The sequence below is a fragment of the Megalopta genalis genome, chromosome 6 (assembly GCF_051020955.1).
Source record: "Megalopta genalis isolate 19385.01 chromosome 6, iyMegGena1_principal, whole genome shotgun sequence".
Classification (NCBI taxonomy): domain Eukaryota; kingdom Metazoa; phylum Arthropoda; class Insecta; order Hymenoptera; family Halictidae; genus Megalopta; species Megalopta genalis.
Window position 1 is genome coordinate 21,742,747 of NC_135018.1, and position 18,891 is coordinate 21,761,637.

Genomic DNA, 18,891 nt, shown 5'->3' on the forward strand with positions numbered 1-18,891 from the left:
AGCAGCTTGGGTTCTCCGCCGCGGTACTCCCGCTGACGATCGGCGTCGCGTAGCGTGCAGTGATGTCGCGGCGAGAACCCGCCCGTAGCGAAAGGGTTAAAGGCAGGTGGCCATACACATTGCGGTATATTTGAGAGGTTCACCTGCATGGTGTATCCGTGCAGATATAGCATGTAGTGTATACGTACTACTTTTTGCAAAACTGTACAGGTATCTCGGCCTGTACAGGCGACCGAGAAACAATCTTTGATACTTTTTACCTGCGCCAGACTGTAACAGACTGTAACATGTGTGTGAAACTCGCCTGCACAGGTTTTGCTTTTCGTTTTGCGGTTCGTTTAAAAATATCATCAAATCGTAACCGTAATAATCAAGTCATCGAAGATCTCATTGAGGTTTACCGCGTGAACACTGTAATTCTCAACAACGATCGTGACGCGGCGTAGAAGCTCTGTCTGAGTAGTTCGAAATTATAATGTTCATCCGGGGTAGACGCGTCACATTTGTTTATCTGCGAACACCGACTTATTTGTCTGAGAACCTTGATCATGATCGCTCGAAGGAAGAGACCGGTTAAATTAATAAAGAATTTAAAGAAATAGCAGCCTGATGATGTTAAGGGTACGACAGTAAAAAAAATTATAATTAATAATTTGCTGCTTTTTATGGTATTCCATAAAAAAATTCATAGGCATGCATCGATTTTTATCACTCCTCTGAAACATTGTATTGATATCCTTCATAGTCATTTTACATCGTTTAATTACTATCAGTCTCAAATATTCAAGTCTATTTACATCTACAATAACTTTCAGATAGATTTTACCAGTTAACAATACTGCATAACTCAATGTAAATAAAAGCAGTAAAGTATGCTGCACTTTCTACTAATCTAATTCCTCAACGAAGATGTTCGTGCGAAAAAGATTACCCTTCCGATGCAAGCACGAGGACAAAAATAATTGCGCTGCACGAAACTACACCGAATATTATGAATGAAAGCTAATTTGTCTGAAAAAGAATGAAATCGAATGTAGGTGGGATTTCGTGTTTTTCTTTTGCAGATCTGTTCCGCAACAGGTTCTGCCGATTGTCCACAGAACACAATTGCAGCATCGGCACCAGGTGTACATTAACCAGCTCTTATACAATGAATGAATGTGAATAGAAGTTTCAACGAATGCTAACACATAATCAAACGTTGTCTTTCAATTTGAATCAATCGACTGCAACATCCTCCATGTAATCATCGAAACACGCACCGAAAGCTGTTCAGAATTCTAACTGAAACAGTCGAATATAATCAAAAATGCTCAAGGCGCGTAACACGAAATCAAAAGCGAATTAACGAGTTTTTCTAACGTTTCGAAGAATTTACACGAAAAGTGTTGAAAAGAATATACATATATATTCTAAATTCGTCGAGCCCTAAATGAAGTGAAGGGTCAATACTTTAAGGGAGAATCGAACGGATCCGTTTGAATCGCATTGCTGTGGAAGCGAGTTACCAGACAAGTATTTGGAATACAGACGAATCTTTGCTTACGAACGAACCGTATCGACGTATTTACGTACAGCGCGGCACACGGTTACAAAGAGGGAAACACACTTCTTCCTCGCAATGTAGTTCGCGTCGTTCCGGAGCAAGAAAAACGCGGAATAAAAACAGTATTACAGCCAAGCTGAGACAGCAAGGTCGCCAATTTTCCGATGTAGATTTAGGAAAGAAAACCGACTAAATCAAAGAACACAATCAAACGATTTGCATCTTCAAGTAATATAAACACCTCGATCGATGCCACGGAAACTCCCATCTCAAATATATCGCATGGAATCATCATGGTAGCTACCAGTGGTGCATGGACCACCGAAGCATAACGAAGAAATTGATTTTGGTAGGTCGGATTTTCGGAACCGCTGGAAGATTTGAATCCGAGATCATCGGAAAGTGACAAAGGCGATCAATAAATACGGTTGAAACAGACGGAACGCGACACCCTATTCGATGCTTACATGCATCGCGCCGAAATAACGGACTGCACGAGGCGTGAAAACGCAATCCGAAGCGGCTGCGTTCGAGCAAGCATCTAGATTTCGAACGGAGAGTTGCTTGATAAGTCGTCACGGTGTGCGGATTGGGGCGAATTCTTGGCTACATCGGCGGACGACCGTCGGTGGGGGCCGCCAGTATGTCGCAGTCTGGAACAGGAGGAGTGAACGACAACCAGGAGCAGACACAGGCAGGACAAACGATGGAGAACCAGCAGACAACGTGTCAGAACGGCCGCGCCGAGCCACCTGCCGATAATGCCAAGCACGATTTGTCGAACGGCTTCGAGAACCGAACCATCGAGTACGACAGATTTCCCCAAGACAAGGCAGAGCAGAAGTCAACGGGGGGACAGACACACGAACAGAAGCAACAACAGAGCCAGCAGACCGGTCAATACCCGGCCGGGAGGAAACAGTCGATGGTCGGCGTCCCCGAAGACAGGCATCCACCGACTGGACAGCTTCCTCCTCCGCAATACAATCAGGAGAAGCCATCGATAGAAAGAACGCAACACGTTTCTCAGACGGGCACCCAGACATTGCCTGTGCAAGCGCAACCGCAATTCATGCCTGACTACGATCAGGCCCAGTACACGCAGTTGCGAAGTCAGTTCGAGGTCAGGCCGCAGATATACCCGCAGCAAGCCCAGTACGCCGAGAGAGCCGGCTACGTGACTAGAGATGTCACTTACAGGGATCCTCCTCTGTACCAGGGTGGCGCTACGAATCCGGTGTTCACCGGCCAAGGTCAGTACGTGACCGTACAACACGGATCGCAGATATCTTCGCAATCGGCTAGCCCCCAACCACCGTTCTACTCCGGGGTCGTGGTGCCGCAGCCATCGAGCTACCAGTTCAGTACTCAGCCTCAGTACTCCTACAGTCAGTATCCCCAAACAGTGATGAACGTGATTCCGTACGCAGCTCACGCAGGCATGTACCCTGGCCAGCAATTCGGCCAGCAGTCGCCAAACCCGCAACGATTCTCTCAAGAGCTCGGTCAGTACCAGACTCAGCCGATCATTCAACCGATCGCTCAGAACGTTGCCCACGGGATTGCGATCGCGACGACCGATCGACCTAACCGCGGACCGAAACCCATGGTTCCGCCGCGAGGCAACTCGAAGATCACCCATGACATTGGCCATCGGAAGTCGGCGAGCGTCGACGTGGCGGGGATGCAGAAGCCGAAGTATGATCATGGCCAGAACCCTCAGCAGGAGCAGATTCATCGCAGCGACGGTGCGATCATCGTGCAGGCTGCGCCGATGATCCAGGACGGACAGGATCGGAGATATGTGACGACCTTGAGCAAAACGCCGCGAACGAGACAGGACGGCTTGTATGTCGACGCGAACGGGGACCCACCCGGGGGGGACAAGATGTGCGAAGCTGCAGCCGCGGACTGCAGTCTTTATGTCGGCAGGTCCGAGCACAGGAAATCCATTTCCGTGGACGTAACGTCGAGCTTCCAGCGTCGAAACGACACAATTACTTTCACGTTCCCCGGTGATACAGGCCAAGAGATATTGCTGCCGGGAAGGAAGACCGGGACTATAGTCGATCCGAAACGAATCGAAGCCAATCAAGTGTACCCGCCTGATCAAAGGCGATTGGATACGAGCTTAAGAGTATCACCGATGGCTTTTGATGCGAGACAGGAAAATAGGAAGAGCATGGGAGCTGATAGAAAGTTCGAATGGGGTAACGTAAGCCCTAATCAAAGAGTGGCGATACCGCAAGAAAACAGACGATCCGATTACTTCGACGAGCACAGACGCTCGCCGATGACCATTGAGGGCAAGAGGATCGAGGACGTCAGGAGATCACCGATGCCATTCATGCCAATTCGCGAAGCGTCCGCCGACCGCGCTAGTCAGAAGAGCCCGTCTTTTGTCAACCAAAACTTCGAGAAGACCAGGCAGGAGCTAGCGATATGGGCCGAGCAAAGGCAGCGGCAGGAGCACGAGAAGAATATTATTCAGAACCAACTGATATCGATCAGCCCGCGTTCCCGCAATCAGTCGGAGGAGAGAAGAGATCCTAGACCCCTGCACCCGATCGAAGATCGCAAGGAGACGAGAATGACGCAGTCAGCTTTCCAACCGCTCCCAAATATTAGTCAGAGCACGATCATGGAGCAACGCCGTCACCTGCGGCACGTAAGCGCAGATTTAACGAAGCATATGGAACTGTCCAGGAAGGAGTTCGACGATCAGCCCATCAGTGGTTCCGTGGCGAACCTAGGTCCTGCCGTCAGCAGTGTCTCCTCGCAGAGAGCCAGTCCGAACATATGCCATCAGTATCCTGCGCTCAGCGAAGCAAAATTGGACACCAAAACCGTGTTGACCGTGGTGACGGACTTCGGCGAGCCGACTCTAAGCAAGCCGATCGATCAAGTGGATCATATAATACACAGCCACCGCAAGAGCTACAACACCTCCAGCAATCTGTTGACCCACAGCAAGAGCCAGACGGATAACCTTCAAACACCACTCGACGCGCAGAACGAGAAACCCGAGTCGCTGCAGGCGCAACAGCAACAGCTGCAGAACCAACATCTCGATTTGATTTCCGAAAAGCTTAGCCAATTCGAGCGGCAACAGAGCGACCTTCAAGCGAAGCTACATTGCCTGCAAAATCAGAATCAAATCCTGGACAAGGTGGCACAGTTTCAGCACCAACAAAGTGACCTGCAGGCACGACTGCAGAGTCTGCAAGCGCAGAATCAATTATGCGACAAATTGCAAAGGTCCACGGACTTCCAGCAGTACCCGATCGGGAACGAGATCCATTCGATTCCATCGACCAATCACCAGGAGCAATCCGATAAGACCGGCTCGACGCAAAGCCAACATCAGTCGCACAGTCATCATCAGACGTTATTGACTGCTTCCTATTCGCAGAATTCTAATCATCAATCCTGCCAATCGTCTGTCCGCGAGAAGCTATCGCCTAGGCTTCAACATGATACCGGCGACCCGAATTCTATTCAGATACCGAACATGTCACAGATGCCATTGCCGTGTCTCCCGCAATTCGAACGCGCCGACACGTCACGTACTTCGTTCTCACAGTTCCATCGGCTTCAATGTCAGATCGACGGCCACGAGGGTGCCGCGGCGCCGTCCACCGCCGCCGCCTGTGTTAGCTTCACCGGTACATTGAAGAAGGTGCCACCCGAAAAACCGCCGAGAACCTCCCTGATCGTTCAGTCCCCGGAGTCAGAGGTAAGAATGCACAGAATCCTCGCGTGTTTTGTACGCATCTCTGTTGCATGTCGTAGTACCATGTGTTTTACAGTGGCCTTTATTTTTCGACCTTTTATTCTTCCGATCTTACTCCAGCAAATTATGACACTGGATGAGAAAGTAATGCGTACAAAATTTGAAAACAATCGGGCATCGAGAACCCCGTGCCGAAAAATGTTACCGATTTCATGTAGGCTCAGATGAATAACGATTGTAAACTGTAACTGGGGTACTCTTCTGTTAAAATGTTGCGTGTATTTTTTTATATCTCAACCAGAGTCGCTAACTGTCAAACATATTCGAACTTGTCGCAGTATATAAATTCAATCTAAGCCCATATTGCTTTTGTTTGTAAAAGCTTATGTGCTTCTTTTCATTAAATACTATTATAAAGGATAGTTAATTGTTGCGAAGCAACGTGTAAGATTCGAAAAGAAACTCCTCGTGTGGTAGAAACTTATTTCCCCTGCATCAATAATTTGTTACAAAATAAAAAGTTGCCAGAGCATAGAGGAGAAATAGGGGAATCTATCTGTATTTTACGATCTTCTCGATAAAAAAGACGGAGAGATGGTCGGTTGAGAAAGGCTACCAGATAAAGATCTCCGTTTGCAGTTCATGCTGTGGCATCGAAGTGGAATGAACTCGTTAGGTATCAGAGTCGATGTTGTCTCTGATAACTTCGTTACTACGATCGAACCAGCGAAAGACAGTGAGTGGATTTTCCGTCCCTCTGAGCTTGTCCCTCTCTTGGTCGGCCATCATGCTTCGCTTGCCTGTTGTCTTGTATTCTACTCGTGGACAAGCTTTCGACATCCTATTTCTCAACATGACAAGCAGCAAGTAATATGTTTATTGACAACAACCGAGAGACAATTCCTAAACTATGCTTTATCCAATCTATGCTCTTTGGACGTTATAGATATAGTGATGAACAACAGTGAGTGTACAACTTTTAAAACTGAATAACATTTTAAAATTAGGCCAACCGACTGAAAATTATATTTCAGATGTCAAAAGAACTGCTTCGCCAGATAATGTGAACAACATTTTTTGCAAAAATTGCAATTAGTTAGGATGACAAAGGAAATTTAAAGACTCACGCTTTTTAACTTTCCAAAATACAATAGAAGATTGTTTCAACATACCGGATCTGTAATAGTGATAACGAAAACACGGCAAAAAATTATAACGAGGAAGACAGACTACAAGAAGATACTTACTGCATATTGATGCTGTTCATTTTTGGTAGATGGAGTTTTCACCGTCGTAAACCATTATTAGAAAGCGTACTTTACTAACGTCTTTATATAATGTATTCCATCAAGCGTATTTCGCTGAAGTCTCTAAAAAGTGTGTTTCCCGAAATGTATTTCAGTAAAGTCTCTGTAAAATGTATTTCACCAAGCGTATTTCGCTAAAGTGTGTTCCTCTTGTTGCATGTAAGTATACAGAACTTCGTTAAACTGCTGCATCAGAATTTTTCTAGTAAAATTATTTATCTTCGTTGCATCTGGTGGTAAAAACGTGTAATACTCCGCAAGTTTTCGTGTCCCCGATAATATGAAGCTTGTGAATGCAATGTCCGAAGAATTACGAATTATGAAACGAAAATTAAAAGAAATAGGGAAGACGAATATAGAGAGTTGACAGATATAATAACGGAAATATTAAGTTTTAGAAAAAAGGGAGAAAACGAGAAAGGTAAGACCGGCAGAAGATGAAATAAACTTTCAAAAAGAGAATTAAAGTATTACTGGAAGTAAAGAAATGTAAAAGGAAAAGTCAACGGGAAAATAATCAGAGGAAAATAAACCGAGTGATAAGGTAGAAAATTCATCCTGGAGATTATTAAAAGGCCAGATAAAAGTAACAATAAAGCAGTTTATGTACTGTAAACAAAATAAAAATATAAACAAAGCGCAAGGACCAACTAATAATTAAATTGCGGACTTTATGCATTCATGGGAAGAATAAATACTGATACTTTACGTGCAGTACATTACGTTTATTAAAGTTACTAGAACAAGAACTATATTTTCATTCAACTTCTGTTTTTTTCAACTGAAAAAATTGATGTCTTGGATATAGTTCCCTAGTGTGTTAATAAGAAACAAATTGATTAGAAGGAAAAATAAACTGGAAGATATGAACAGTGATAGTCGATTATGATTCGGTTCCACTGACATTGAACATATATCCCTATTGCGTGACCCGAAGAACAAAATATTTAAATTAATGAATTTAATCAAAATTAAGTGAATAAATTTTTATTTAAATTGAACAAAGATTTGGTATACAAAAATATATAATGCTCCACTCAAAAAATAAAAAGTTCCTTTCGCGTCTTTTCCAAACTACTGCAATATGTGTATGTATACAACTTTATGCGTTTTACACAAATTAGTAAAATTTGCTTTTCTATGTTTCCTATAAAATAGAGAAATATTATCACAATATCTCATATAATGAAAACACAAATATTTTTATTCCATCCGAAGTTTTGTAGATGGCCGGTCGAAGACACTAATATCAGTCTTGAAAGTGTCTCTCTTTATTATTCAGAAAATCGCATGCATACGCGTCTTGTATACAATGTATATTGTATACACGTCATTCAACTTCTAGACTCCATCTAGATAAGTACGTTTGCGCTATAAATACAATCGTCTTATAAAACTTGTGCACCGGCGACGTTACTTGCCCCACCCTGCACATGTTTCGAATATCAAACAGCAGATTTCATGACTATACAATGGGTTCACCTTGCCGGAATATCGCATTGCGGAGGCGTCTCTCAAACCTCGTTTAAGAGCGTATCCTTTCTTACATTTTGCATCATTTTTGGAACACAGTTGCGGTGCCTAACACGTGATGCAGAAGAAATGGGAATGATAAAATAAAAATGAGGAGAACGATCGAAACTCAACACTTCTACGGGAGCTTACGTTTTTCGGAGGAATAGATGATTTCAAGCATTAGAGCTGTTTAAACGTAAAAATGATTTATTTCTGATATGTAGAAAAAATTATGGACAGTTGTAAAAATGGATTGTAAATTTTTCAGTGACGGCATGCTGTACAGGTTTTGCACTCAACGTTATTCCTTTTGTAGATCATATTCTCATGTTTTCATACTCAAAATTGATCCGTACGTTGCGGCAATACAACGATGGAGTTTTTAAAAAATGTCGATGATTCTGTAATACGATGTTTACGTAATACTAAGGAATCATACTTAGGAGGCTGAAAGCGGAGTGAAATTTGGAAACCGTTTTCATAAAAATTATAGGAATTTATTCAAACAGTGTTTTCCTATTTGGAATTGTTTATATTCGAGAATACTTCATAATCTTTTTACTTAAGATAAGTAATTAAAAATTAAGTAATTAAGAATTTGTGACTGATTTTTCGTCTGATCTGATGCACTGTGGATTCAATGCATTAAGTGCTATAAATTCCTTCATAAATAATGCAGAGTTACCATAAACAAGCGACTTTTTAACCATAGATAATGACTTTATCTTTTAATTTTTATGTTACGAATATTCTTTTAGAACAATTAATTTCGTACTTCTTCATATTCTCTATATCTTCGTAATAAATAATAGTATCTATGTAACTAATATTTTTCTTGAGTAACTATAAATAAATTACAAATGTAGTGGTATACGAATATGTAACTTCTTCTTTTTCGATCACCAGATATTTGATCAAACATAAAGGTCTCGTATTTCGTACCGTTACTCTCTATTTTGCCATGGATGACTTGGGTAAATGTATCTTCTGTGTGCACACTTTTGAAGTATAGATAACGAAAAATATTCCGGATAAATGTAGTTGTAAAAGCATGCACCAGGTTTTTCTACCTAGAATATCAAAATTTTGGGAGATATAAACTATGACGGCCATCAAAACATTTTAGTTTCGCAATGCTACGCTGCAGCAAGTGGTCCGTATCAACAGCGGAAGTTAATAAAAGTTCCATGAAAAATTTTTTTACATGCTAGATTCATAGCATAATAAAGTACAAAAAACTTTTCTCGTGGCGCAGTATGTTGTTTTCAGTGGAAAAATCATGGAAATCGCGTATGTTTCGGATGATATGATCTGGGAGAGCCCTCAAAACAGTCTGCCTTCAATAATCGATTTCCGAAGCAGTTTGAGAATCTGCTTTCAACGACGTACACACAGAAACGATGAAACGTATTAAACGATTACCTTTTTGGTAATATATCACACTTTATATTGAGAAAACTAAATAATTAACAATTCGTTGTGTTACAATTATTCAAAAAATTGCGATCTTCTTGAAACCGAATAATATAAATCTTGTGGGTAAAATGAGAAGAAATATTTCCTAGATACAAACTTAGTACATTCTTTTGCAGTTTATGCAACAATTAACGTCTTCAATCGTGTCGTGCAGTTATCCAAAGGGTACAGTGGTTTCGGCAAAACAGTTCTGCACGAATAGTGAGCCGCGTCCAAGCCGAGTATGAATGCAGCGTACAGCTACAAAATTATCTATGGTCATGAATAGAGCTTTGTACATTAGCTGTGCTAATGTTTAATTGTTTAAACTGTTGTAGAAATTTGTTCAATATTTAAACAATATAGAATATGTATTGATTAGGAAAGAACTAAACGTGATGAAAACAGGAACCGTATCTACAACTAGGATTACAACTACTTCACTTAATTCTACAACTCGCAACGCTCCTCACTCGACGACTCTCGAACACACTCTGTCCACTCTAAACACGCTCCTTCGACACACTGCCTGCCTTTTCCAAAAACGTGACAATCGCATCCGCCGGCTCTCCGTCGTCAAGGGTTTTTTTCATCTGACCCCCGGTCCTCGCCAACGTTTCTCTTTTATTTCCCACCATAAATACAAAGTCTTAAAACTACGGTCTCCTAAGCCTAACACTCCTCCTCGTCCTAAACGTACCCACTAAATTACGATACTACACTATTCTATTGTACAACGCCGACATGATTGTTCACGAGCATCTCGATTAAACCAATGGGCAAAGGAATCTGGATAAACTGGAAAACAATTTTAATTACAATGCGAATAAACTTTTTGATGCTAACAATATTAAAGGGATGCTCTGGTCTAAATTTCCCTTGTTAATAAAAGTGCTCGCTTATAATAATATCATCGAGTGGGTCAAATAACGATCTGTAGATCATTTTAACAAACATGCAGTTTAAGTGTTCATTCACTGTAGAGATCATTCCATACAGAAAAGTTTATTATTGTAAAAAAATGATTTTGATACCAAATATACCCCTTCTACCTCGCCACACCGTACTAGTATAAAATTTCCTCTCATTTCTTTCCTCCACTGTATTACGAAATTGTACTCCGCTTCGCTTGGGTTCGATTGAGGACTAAAACTTGCAATACAGGGGAGAATGGTGTTCCTTGAAACGATTGAATCACAACGAAAGCATTCTTGCCGGAAAGAACATTGTCCTCAACCGAGGACAGAGTCAACAGAAAATATTTGCCAAATCCCGGCCGTCGATTCTCCGGCAAGGCGATATTATTTTAACTATCGGCAAGCATTCCATTCAAGACAGACATTCCCAATCTTTGCCAATATTTTACATGAAAGACGGCACGGAGCCCGTGCAGGAGGGCAAATAAACGTCCTCTCTTTCTTTGCGCACACGTAGCCGTCGAACCTCCGCTGGCGTCGTTCCGGTAAAATTGAGTTAGAGCTGCGAGTCGCGCGCGTATGAAAAGCTCCGGGAGTTTACTTTCTCCGAAACGCAAATACACCCCCATCGGAGCCACCGTGGACAATGGAGAAGTAAAGAGAATTCGCATTTCCGACCGCGGCACGTTACCCAACTCGCGCCCGACAGAGAATTCTCCGAGGCTCCCTTTGATACAATCCGGTAATGTCCCGTTCCATTTTTGCCTCTTTTTTTGTCGTCATCGACCTAACGATACGGCTCGCAAAGAAGCTAAGTGAAACGTGTAAAGGATTTAATGGCATAAAAGGGAATATTTTACTGTCCTGCCGACGGAACGTGCGAACGGAACGTTGGAAAACGGCGCCTACACCGATTCGACGGAATCTAAAGTGAGCCATTTTCTTCTTCTGCTATCCCTGGAACTTAACCGATCCCTTGGCGTTTTTAATCGGAATATTACGGTCCTCGAACTCGGCCATTGAGGTAATAGATAGTTTCAATACGAGAGAGTTTACTTTAGCCAAGATGTTCAATCGTCGTTTTTTTTTCTATGCGACAGACGTTGCAGGATGTTACTGATATCATAATCTGATGATTTTTTAAATATTTTTCACAGCTGTCTTTGAATTCTGAGATGCAAACAATTATGCATGAAAGTGTATCGTACAATGAAAATGCGTCTGCGAGGTATGGCTAAATATCATGGACCATAGCTGCTTACGATCAATATGAAGAAAGTCGTTGCATAATAATGATTATATTCATTCAAATGTTTCGAGTTATACGTAATAGTTATATATGATCGAAATTTGTTTTTCATTGATGAAGATTTGTTTCAATCAGTTATAAGAGTTATCGTTATAAGAGTTATCGTTGCTTATAATAATTACCTGTGCGGGAAATTCTATGTTGATTACTCGTAATTAGACTGTGGATTTTATGTGCTTAGGACAATAATGTCAAGGTAAATATCAAACTGTGAAGACATTCGAAATTTTTAAGAATGTTGCTACAGTCGAAAAATTGATTATAATTGTTAACAAAAAGAGTACATTTCTACATAATTTATATTTAATACAATTTACTATGAATTTAAACTATTTTCTAGATGTAAATAAATATTTATTTAAATTATTTGCGAATAAATATTTCAACTACTTTTCTTAGCTGATGAATATGTTGCTCATTGAAATGGAAAATGTTCTCTAGGTAAGTAATTTTCCACGGCACGCAGTAATGTTTCTGACAATGATACAGATTAGGAGAGTGCAAGTCCCCGGGTCACGCTTTGTTAAATCCTTTACTCGTTAGAGGATTTCTGCTAAGCCAAGTATCTAAGCAAACAAGCGCGTTTCATTCTAATGTAATTAATGTCTAGTTCTTTTGACGCTAGCGGGCATGCTTAGCAGCGTAAGCGTGCAAAATGTGAAATAAGAGCGAAATAAGTAGTTCTGGTGACACAATTTTCTGGTATTAATACCAGACACACACGTCCATAATTCAGAGTGGACATTTTTACCGTTTACCTAATTTCTGTGCATCGTCGAACTCGAAAGGAAGTCAATTACTTATTCAATGAAAATTAAAACTTTTCGTAATAATATGTAGAAATAGGTAGTGCTGGAAAAGGTTATTTACGAATTAACACATTAATTGCAGCAATTTGTCCAACCTGCAATTGTAGAATACAAAATTGCTTATCTAGATAAAAAAAATTAACTTTTATAATAATATAGAAAATTAATCACATTATGTTAGGATCTATGAGACTGTAAGAGGATTATAGACTTATCACTATTATAAGATAACGTTTCAACTTATTGAAATAATTACGAGAAAAAATAACATTTTTATTTAAACCTTGCATCGTGTAATTTAAACAGTCAATGTTTACTTTACATAAATATCCACAATTCCAATACAAACCTTGAAATTTTGATCCCTGTTTTGTTAAATACACTGTTTATGTCGATTTGGTACAATTAGTGGATTCTGACACGTTGATTTGTCTGTGAATTCTGTTTGGCGCTGTTAATCCATACGTACAATTATATAATTAAACATTACCATGTCTTCAATTTATCGAGTAATTGCATCATTAATTTAACTACTCCAATTTTGTTTCAGCACGTGAAACAGTTTAATAAAAACGCGTGCATCGTTCACCAATTATTATATCATTTCAAAATGTCAGTTATTTCAGTTTCAGGTCAGTTTAATCAATTAACATCTAACTACAGTAAAATTTTTAAACATTAACTACGATGACTTCGGAAATAACATTATTTGAGACGTAATTTGCAAATATCTAGTTCTGTACATTAAAAAGCGCAAACCATGACATTTGTTTCAGCGCCAAACACCTTCATGATCAACAATAACATAATCTTATATTTTCCCAGCATGTTAATTAAGTTCGCCATTAAACGAATGTATCCATCGAATTTTTGTCATGAACAACGTATTTTTCGGAAATGTTTATCCAGAAAAGTCGCTATAAAATATTCCTATCCCTCCGAAAGCTTTCAACGCGGTTCTCGAAAGTTCAGTGAACGTGTAATAAGAAAATCGATCTTCTAAAGTGATCTAACCCATCGGGAGGAACAATTTCACGGCCATCACACTTCAGATGAACTCCCGAAAAGCCGCTCCTGATCTCATCTACGTATTTTCGCGCAATGCGGGCATCCGACGAGAGCTCGCGTATCGCACTATCGACTGATTAGGTCAGTGTCGCCTCCGGTGGCAGACTTCTTCTCCTTCAGCTTGACCGACGCGTATTCCCGGCTTTCCGCTAGCGAAAATGGAAGAGAGTCTCGCCGGCATGAATGCATCCATTTCTCGATCGTATCTAACCAGTGTCGATGCTTTGAAAGAGCGGACAGAAAGAGGACCAGACGGTACGGCACGCCTTTCAAAAGTCCATTCTCCTATTTCTACGGATACATTTTAATCATTCCCGTTGATATCTGTTAGTCGCGATGAAAACAGTGCATGCAGTTAATTAAGCAGTCGACATAAAGCGCGGAAAATTCATGAGGAATGCGCAGCATTCTGATCGAATTTGCGCCGCGTTCTGACAAACTTGATATGGGAACTTATTCGACGGACGTTCCTGGGGAACAACCGTGAAATCAACACCTTATTAGACATTTAATATTGTATCGAAACAGCCATTATACGGGCATTGTTGAAATGTTCTATTGTTCTTACGGTACAATACCAACAAACATTGCCACGTACGTATTGATTACATAAACTGCAACCCCGTTAATTAATACAGCGATATACATGTACAGTATTTACAATCTGTTGCATTTTTACAACCCTTTCTTCATATGACAGAATTGCATGATAAACATATATTTAATATAGTACAAGAAAATTAGAAATGATGTTAACATAAACATAGAACGCTAAACGTATACAATCTATAAAGAGGACGGTGGAATCTGTGTTCTAAAATTTTGTAACTGTGAATTTGTGTTCTAAAGGTTTTATAAAATTTAGTAAAGAAAAATTAGACTTAAAAATTTTTTAATGTAATTCTTGGGACGCATTTGCATAACAAATAAAACTAGTCCTCGATTTCATACCAAAAAATCAAGAACTTGCGCGGTTAGGGAGTTAATAACAAATATGCGCGGATACACTGCTAGAAGTATAAAAATTGATTGTACGATGCAAGAAAAGAGAGTTCGAAGCGCGCAATGGCTATGGACGATGAAATGTTTCGAGAAGCGTTAACTTACTTTTCCAGAATACTGTGTAGTCCATTCAGAAAACTGTCCAGAATATCGCGTCGTAAGGAATAATTGTTTACGAACTCGTCTTTTCATCTCAGTTAGAGTTCCATTCGAAGTAATTCAATCAAATCAGTTTCACGATACGCGAGATGAATAGATTTCTCTCAGCTAAATCAGCCACAGTAACTGCATTAAATAACGCAGAAGTTATAACAGCAAAGACTTCCGCGGAAGTTTCTAACTTACGATTTCGAAATCCCTGGAAGCACGGGAGCTTTCTAAGATATGCCAGATACAGCGACATAAATTTCGAAACGAACATAACACGGCCAACAGAAATTTTCTTCCGTGTCGTTACGCTGAATTTGTCAAACGTCTGCGTTCGTTCAGACCCGTAAAAGTTCGTCATTTCAGCTAGCTTTTTACGTATTAGAAACTATATGTTAGTTTTATGCACCGGAGAGCGTTTATACTAGCCGACGTTGATATGGCGTTCGTTTTTTGCCCTGAGGAATTCTTCCCGAAGGAAATTCTATGAATACTCGAATGGTACTAAATGATATATTCCTCGAAATTAGTTTGTCTATCAGGTGGAGTAGTAGCAAGTATGGAAAAGCCGAGAATTCTTTATTGAAAAACAAGTCAATAGCAAAAAGAAACTAATTTTAATACTGTGAAAATGTTCGCAAACTTAGCAATCGTACTGTCATCATAATATTTTATACTTTATTCTCCATTTTCCAACTACCTGCATATCAATTACTGTACTGCGTACTTGTGGCTTCGTACACTAGTTACAAGACACAAAAAAGCTGCATAGATATTGTTTTCGTTCTTTAGCCATTTAAAATAATGTAACAGTATTTTGATATTCATTACAGTTCTATTGTTTTGTATTTGATCTACTCATTTTTTTTTCGTAAATTCATAAAATCCGCAAGTTACTTATTACAATGAAGATATTAATGTATCCAGAAAAATAATTGCGAAATATTTGAAACAATTATCTGACGCTTGAATCCATTTAAATCAAACAATTATGTGCACCGTACATTTGGTTCTCAATAATGGTAAACATTAATAATTCACGTACAATAAACTATAGTTGTGTCACATGCAGCAACATATGTGTAATCATAGTACATGCATAGATAATCCATATTTGGATACACATCTCACATTCGACAGCCTCATTCACGAACCATGAATGATTACCAATCGATCGATTGCAGGTGACGCACTTCTGTTCAATATAGAAATTTCGCGTCTATTCTAAAGGAAGAATGGCAATAAAAACCAGATATTATTTACTACGAAGTACGTGTTCATTCGACGTACGAAAATTACAACGTACAATTACGTACAAATAAATAAATGTATTTTAAGCGTTTATTCGACGCTATCCAACTCCTCTCGATGAAAAACTACGCCGTTTAGCGAACTTGAATTTTTGCCTCCACTTCACGACGACGTGAATTTTATACATATTGTATAAGTATATTCGCGGCAGCTTGTTATTTTCGCGAAACTTGAGAGAAACTAGCAACTCTTGGAATTAAACTTGGAAACTGATATTAATGGTTCTCTGCCAGATCTATTATCACGCTAGACTGGGCACATCAGTTCCTTAATGTAATTAGAATGATGTTGAAAGGTAAATTTATTCATGCATTTTTTCCTTATGAAACTACAGTTTACCATGTTATCCAATTATTTCTTAGACAGGTTAAAAATGATGTTCCTTTTACTCGAAACATACTAAATAATCGAATAAAAATCTTCTTTATGATACATTGTGCTTGTCGAACATTCATTATTCGCTGTTAAATGTTTCATTGTGCCACAATGTTTAATCAAGTTATGAGAACAACATTAAATTGTAAAACTGATATTGGGAAAGATATTCATAATACTGTATTATAATTTATGTAGGTATGTAAATGTTAAAAGGTGCATTAACTAAATGCAAATCTAGTTATTATGACTTTATATTGTATTTGTATTACATGAACACCATTCAGATTATGTTACTTGCATTTACGTTATATTCATAATAAATCATTTCAAGACCATGGTAAAACAAATTTTTCATAATTATTACAAATTAAACAGTGTTCTCTGGGCCATATCACGTACGGACTAAACATTGTGAGGTTTCATTGAATTTCAATGTATTCCTCAGATTCTAGTGAATCAGTTCCATATGCAATCGCAATGGATGCACAGCATTAATTTTCGGGAGAAGCTACAATCACCATCACACATTGTGAGTCGTAGCAGTTCGCTGCCGGGAGCCTTGGGAGCGCACGAAGACGAAACAAAAAGTTGCTAGGATTTTTCTGGCTGAAAAAATGAATACTGTCGAGCGGCGAGGCCGAAAACTATTCGTCCTGTGTTCTACAAAAGTCCCGAGTAACAATGGGCTTCCAGCTAGACTGAATATCTTTGATAGCGGGACGACCGTGTGTTTGCGTGTCCCACTAAAAATCGTGTCACGCGAAACGTCGAGCAACGATGAACTAATCAGATTTGGCACCGTCGCGTACGGCTTCTATAACTGCAGATATAACAGCTGGTCGAATTTGTGGTCGGCCCGCCGAAAGCAGGAATAATAACTGTACGAGAGGCTCCGTCGAGCTTAAATCGTGAAACCGCTGCCGCAATCACGTAAAATGACATACCGACGACGGCTCGGAATCTTCTCGGATCCTGTTCAAACACGGATTCCCGAATTCTGTCAACAATCATACAATTAAATTCACTTCGTTTCGTTTCATTTCGTTCTCCTTTGTGGGATTCGTGTGTCTTTTAACAAAACAATCAGTAAAAATTCTGTCAAAATTCTGTGATTACTAAACTGCGAATTTTATACATTTGTGACAAAATTGAATAGACGATAAAAATAAAAGAAATTAAAATGAAATCATGAAAACATAAGAGAAGTATAAGGACACGATTACATGGTCAAAAATCAGTCAAAATTCTGTGATTACTAAACTGCGAATTTCATACATTTGTGACAAAACTGAATAGACGATAAAAATAAAAGAAATTAAAATGAAATCATGAAAACATAAGAGAAGTATAAGGACACGGTTACATGGTCAAAAATCAGTCAAAATTCTGTGATTACTAAACTGCGAATTTTATACATTTGTGACAAAACTGAATAGACGATAAAAATAAAAGAAATTAAAATGAAATCATGAAAACATAAGAGAAGTATAAGGACACGGTTACATGGTCAAAAATCAGTCAAAATTCTGTGATTACTAAACTGCGAATTTTATACATTTGTGACAAAACTGAATAGACGATAAAAATAAAAGAAATTAAAATGAAATCATGAAAACATAAGAGAAGTATAAGGACACGGTTACATGGTCAAAAATCAGTCAAAATTCTGTGATTACTAAACTGCGAATTTTATACATTTGTGACAAAACTGAATAGACGATAAAAATAAAAGAAATTAAAATGAAATCATGAAAACATAAGAGAAGTATAAGGACACGGTTACATGGTCTAAATAAGTATCTATTTAACACCTGCTCCGTAAACGTTTGAAATTGCCCAGCTAGATTCGAACCGACACGTGACGTACTTGACCCCTTCTCAATCCATGATCCATGAATCCTTCATCCATGAATCCATGAATTGCACCGGTCGGAAATCTTTAGACGGTTATAGTCGCAGGTCGGTTGTTTGCAGATTTTTCATTGTAAAATGAAGCGTTACACGTTACCGCAACGCAATTTCATTGAACGCTTTTAACACTGATCAAGTTATTGGAACGATGGAGACATTAAACTTTGTCAAGCTTAAGTGAACATATTAACCCTTTACGCTCGTGCGGCGACTCTCGCTCGCCACGATGTTTCGCTTGGCAACTCGAGTGACGAGCGAGAGTCGCCGCTCGAGCGCAAAGGGTTAAAATTTCATTTGACTGGAACAATATTGAAATAGAAAAGAGTTGCCACACACAGATGCGACAAAAAAAAACAGAATTCCCAAAAGACAAATCAACGATATCATATCGCAAAAATAATAATTTAATTCTGAAGTGGAGTTTTGTAAGTTTCTTGCTGAGCGATAACGTTGGATCGATCAGTCGTCTCAGAGCGCAATCAT

At 39.4% G+C, this 18,891-nt stretch overlaps 1 protein-coding gene across 1 annotated transcript in view; it reads left to right on the forward strand.

Moving 5' to 3' along the window:
- The window catches only part of LOC143259730 (uncharacterized), an 801,439-nt gene that overhangs the window by 107,781 nt on the left and 674,767 nt on the right, over window positions 1–18,891 (forward strand). Inside the window, exon 2 of the mRNA XM_076523132.1 lies at window positions 1,065–5,282. Within this exon, the coding sequence (XP_076379247.1) occupies window positions 2,190–5,282 (3,093 nt within the window). The 5' untranslated portion in view covers window positions 1,065–2,189. The remainder of the gene's footprint in view (window positions 1–1,064; window positions 5,283–18,891) is intronic.